The sequence below is a fragment of the Barbus barbus genome, assembly GCF_936440315.1.
Source record: "Barbus barbus genome assembly, chromosome: 1".
Taxonomy (NCBI): domain Eukaryota; kingdom Metazoa; phylum Chordata; class Actinopteri; order Cypriniformes; family Cyprinidae; genus Barbus; species Barbus barbus.
In genome coordinates, this window is record NC_136729.1 from 23,278,449 (window position 1) to 23,282,722 (window position 4,274).

The 4,274-nt window shown below is 36.8% G+C and overlaps 1 protein-coding gene across 1 annotated transcript; it reads left to right on the forward strand.

Annotated features, from left to right (window-relative positions):
* Positions 1–570: 570 nt before the first annotated feature.
* Positions 571–3,205, forward strand: LOC306869472 (nuclear envelope phosphatase-regulatory subunit 1). Its single transcript, XM_079416245.1, has 6 exons — positions 571–690; positions 1,662–1,733; positions 1,949–2,022; positions 2,114–2,223; positions 2,347–2,401; positions 2,516–3,205. The coding sequence occupies exons 1-6, from the start codon at positions 666–668 to the stop codon at positions 2,555–2,557; spliced, it is 378 nt and encodes a 125-aa protein (XP_079272371.1). The 5' UTR covers positions 571–665; the 3' UTR covers positions 2,558–3,205.
* Positions 3,206–4,274: the final 1,069 nt, after the last annotated feature.

Sequence of the window (4,274 nt, forward strand, 5' to 3'; positions counted from 1 at the left end):
TCAGATCCATTTCTCATGTTGATCTCACAAAGCACATGACTATAAAAGAGAAAGATGGGGAGATAAAACACACACAGGTTTTTTTTTTTCTCAAGTTGTTTTTCTTCCAAGAATAATACAAGGGGAAACCCCCATCAGCACATTACAAAAATAATTTAATTAATAAGAAACTCAAAATCTTAAGCTTACAGATGTGCTAGAGATGTAATTTTGTTTTCAACAATATACTTTTGGTACGAAATTTCCTTTGAACACAGAAGACATGCAGTGTAAAAAAAAATCTACCTACTTCAGCTTCAAAAAGTAAGTTCAGTTGCATTACATTTTTAAGTATAATCAGATTGGCTGTCATTTCAACTCCTTGTACCAATTGTAAAAATACAAGTAAGCAAGTAATTTCAAAAAAAGTAAGCAAGCATTTATATTAAATAAATGAAGGAGTCTGATTACTGAATATACTTAGCTGGAAGAATAGTAAACAACTAAACATCGAAGCATCTAATAAACAAACAAACAAAATAAAGGAACATATTTCTTTAAGATGACGCCCTCTTCTCTAGGAGCCAATGAGAAGAGAGCTTCCGCGATTGGCTGGCGCACGCTGACGGCAGCTGCGTGTGTTTGCAGGCCTACACTCGGCGACTACAGCACTTGGGGGAAGAACAATGAATTCATTAGAACAAGCCGAAGGTATTTTTTAATAGATCGATTATCTCATCTCCAAGTGTCATATCCAAATATTAGCGCAGGGTCTATGTGTTTGTTATGGCAAGTTAGATGTATAATGTTGACACAGGGCTGCTAGCATCTAAGCTAAGATTCTAGACCCTTCAGCTGATTAAAGCGTGATTTATTTTGCTGACATGCACTGCAGCAACATTATGAACGTAAGTATGTACAACTAAATCTCGCAAGTCTTGGTTTTTAAACATTGGCCAATCATAACGCCATCATATCTGACACTGACGTATAAGACATGCAAAGTAGTGCACATTTTCCAGAAATGATAAAAGCCATAAAGCTGCCTGTGCATTGATATGCCTGGTACAGCTGATGTTTCTGACCCTATAAACTCAAATCAGTGTATTTGCCCATCTATATTTTTAGCTTTTCTTCGTTATGCGTTTTTTCAGAGTGATGTGAAAGATAGCAGCACGGTGTCTTAAAGGGGTGATTCGCCGCTGACAATATAGTCTTTTAATAACACTTGGCTGTCTATACAGTAGAAAGGCGAAAAGTTTTTGAAAGAGTTGTTACATGACTTAAAAACGAAGAAAAGGTTTGTGGCGTTCACTTTTGCTAGAAATGTAGGAAAACTCCAACACCCATAATGCTCTGGGCTCGATCCAACTGTCCATGGTCGAGAATACAAAAATGCGGAAGTACCTTCTGTAGTTTTAACAAAAGCCCTGCAGCTGTCAGAAAATCACTTTAGCTGATAAATAAATTGGGAGATCTGGGTACAGGTCACATGGGGGATACACAGTTCATTTATATGTACTACCAACATTGTAATGATACAAAGCTGTCTTTGAACTTGTCCTTTAAGTGGTGGTTGAATTCTTTGTAATTTAAAACTAAAATTTCTTCAAATTGGAAAACAGATGTTGCTTACCTCACTGTAAGTCCTGTGCTGATACAGTTATTTTGCTGCTCCGCAGACCTGAAGGCTTTTGAGAGGAGACTGACGGAGTATGTGTCTTGTTTGCAGCCAGCTACAGGTCGTTGGCGCAGTAAGTCAGTCCAGCTTGTCTGGTCAAATCTTTATTGAATCTGTTTCAAGCAGTTTAAAACCTGGACTATGTGTCTGGTCTGAGCCAAGATCTGTACATGCTTTCCAAGTGTCTATAACATGTTAATCAACAAGGACTGAAATGAAGCATATTTTGTGCCTTACATTGCCTTGTTTTAATTAATGAATTCTGCTTTTCTTTTTCTTTTTTTGCAGTGATTCTGATCGTGGTGTCTGTGTGCACAGCCACAGGTGCCTGGAACTGGCTGATAGATCCAGACACTCAGAAAGTATGTCAAATTTAGAGGTGTCAGATTAGCGTCAAATGCCACACTCTGCCTGTTTGCCCTTGTTAGACTGTCATGTTCTCTCTTTCCACAGGTTTCTTTCTTCTCATCTTTATGGAATCATCCATTTTTCACAATCAGCTGTGTGACTCTGATTGGGCTTTTCTTTGCTGGAATACACAAACGAGTTGTTGCACCTTCTATGTATCCTTTTTAATACAGGAAATTTGTACTGTCTTCATTGTATTCAGCCATTCTGTTGACTATTGACAATTACAAAACTGTAAATGATCAGTGACTACCAAATCTCCCCTTAACCACTTGCAGTATTGCAGCACGCTGTCGGACAGTACTAGCAGAATATAACATGTCCTGTGATGATGTGAGTACTTGTGTCCTCTGAATTGCCCTTTATGATCTCTCAGTTTCACTGGTTTATGAATGCAAAGTAACTCTTCTTGTCCAAACATTTGTATTTTTCCCTCTCACATACTAGACGGGGAAACTTATCCTGAAACCACGGCCTCATATCCAGTAGCACCTTGAAGAGACAGAAATGGAGAGTATTTCATATCATCATATTATTCATCAAGATTGCACATAGGCCTCAATGCCGGGAGATTATCTAAAGTGTGTGAAGGTCGACCTCCCAAATAAGACTCTAACTTCCCTCTGCAATTTATGAAGAAGCAATGGGAGCTCAAACGGAAATGCCAATTTTGAAGAAAAACATTGTTTCTTCTATTTTTAGATAACATCCTTATATTTCTGTTGGAAAATTTGAGTTTTATTTGATTGTGGATTTTGATATCCTAATTTGTAAAGCTGTTGTCCTATTTTAGATGCATACGGTGTATGTATTTTTAAGTAAATTGCTGAACACATCATAAATGTTGAAGTGCAGATATTTGTTCACCTTAAGCTGACCTTTATATATGTAGGCAACATTTGTACAATGTCAATGCCTGTGACATGATGCGCTGCTTTTTGTTGTTTTTAAAAAGTACTTTTATGTGACCAAAGGCTGCACTAGATGTTTAACATATAAGGGAAACAGGCAAATGCATCTTTAATGAGTGTCATGGTTGGCTGAGATTTTATTTACTTTCACTCCAGAGTAAAAGTCTACAAGAAAATCTTTAAATAAGCTGTGTTGGCAATAATAAAAGTAGTTTGTTGTACAGTGTTTGTTGCTATTTATTAATATTAATGTCTCTTTACCTGAAAACCAGTTATCAAGACAGACAACGTGTCTGCTTATCAAATTCCTATAGCCCAAATGGTACAGCATGGTGCTAGCAATACAAAGTCAAGTCAATATTATTTGTATAGCACTTTTAACAATGTAAATTGTCAAAGCAGCTTTACATCGGCTTGATATAAAACTGGGTGGCTTTATATCAGCTTTACAGTATTTAGACGGGGAAATAGTTTGTTGAAATAGTGTCATTCTCCTCTGGCCAGACAAAATCAGCAGTTTAAATCTAGGCTAAAGCAGAATCAGATTGTGCAAAGGTCATGGCGGATTCTGTTTCCAGGCAGTGCATGTAATGATGAAATTGTAAACCTTGAATGTAAGTCGATTTGGATAAAAGTGACTACCAAATGCATAAATGTGAAGGTAGTATGTCAATTTTACACTGCAAATGTGCTTCTGAAGTGTCATAGCTGTCTTTACACACTATTGATGCTCAAAGAAAATTACAACTGTATAATTTGATACTGAGGGGCTAAGGTGGGTCTGGCTTTTATGCAGCATTTTAAACTGAATTCGCTGAACACAAAGCAGCCTTATTTCGCGTAAAGACATCTTAAAAGTGATTTGAACTGAGTCATTTCCACAAATCGGTTCTTTCGAACTTATTTGCGTCATCACGTCTTCCTAGTGATATATTACATATTTCAAAAACGATTCGAAAATCCATATGTTACAATGATAATAAAATAAGGTTTATAAAACGGATAGTAGAGGTTTTATTGCAATTTCGTGTTTTCAAACCAGGATAATACTAATAAAAAAACGCAAAAACTATAATAAAACGCAATTCCACACCATATTTTATTCACACTATCAGTCAAACGTGTAATCGCTTCAAATTCTCTATCTATCGACACATTGTGAATCATTTATGTCAGCGAGTTGACCAGCTCGGACCGATTCAGTCAGACTCGTGAAACAATAGGTTCAGACCGGTGAACCGGTTCAACTGATTCATTTAAAAGATCCGAATCAAAAGAGCGAATGGTTCACGAAT

Bases quoted from the DNA above. Each gene is read 5' to 3' on its own strand.
- LOC306869472 (XM_079416245.1), top strand. From the start codon at position 666: ATGAATTCATTAGAACAAGCCGAAG. The intron at 1,734-1,948 runs GTAAGTCAGTCC...CTTTTTTTGCAG, and splicing joins AGCTACAGGTCGTTGGCGCA to TGATTCTGATCGTGGTGTCT. The intron at 2,023-2,113 runs GTATGTCAAATT...CTCTTTCCACAG, and splicing joins TAGATCCAGACACTCAGAAA to GTTTCTTTCTTCTCATCTTT.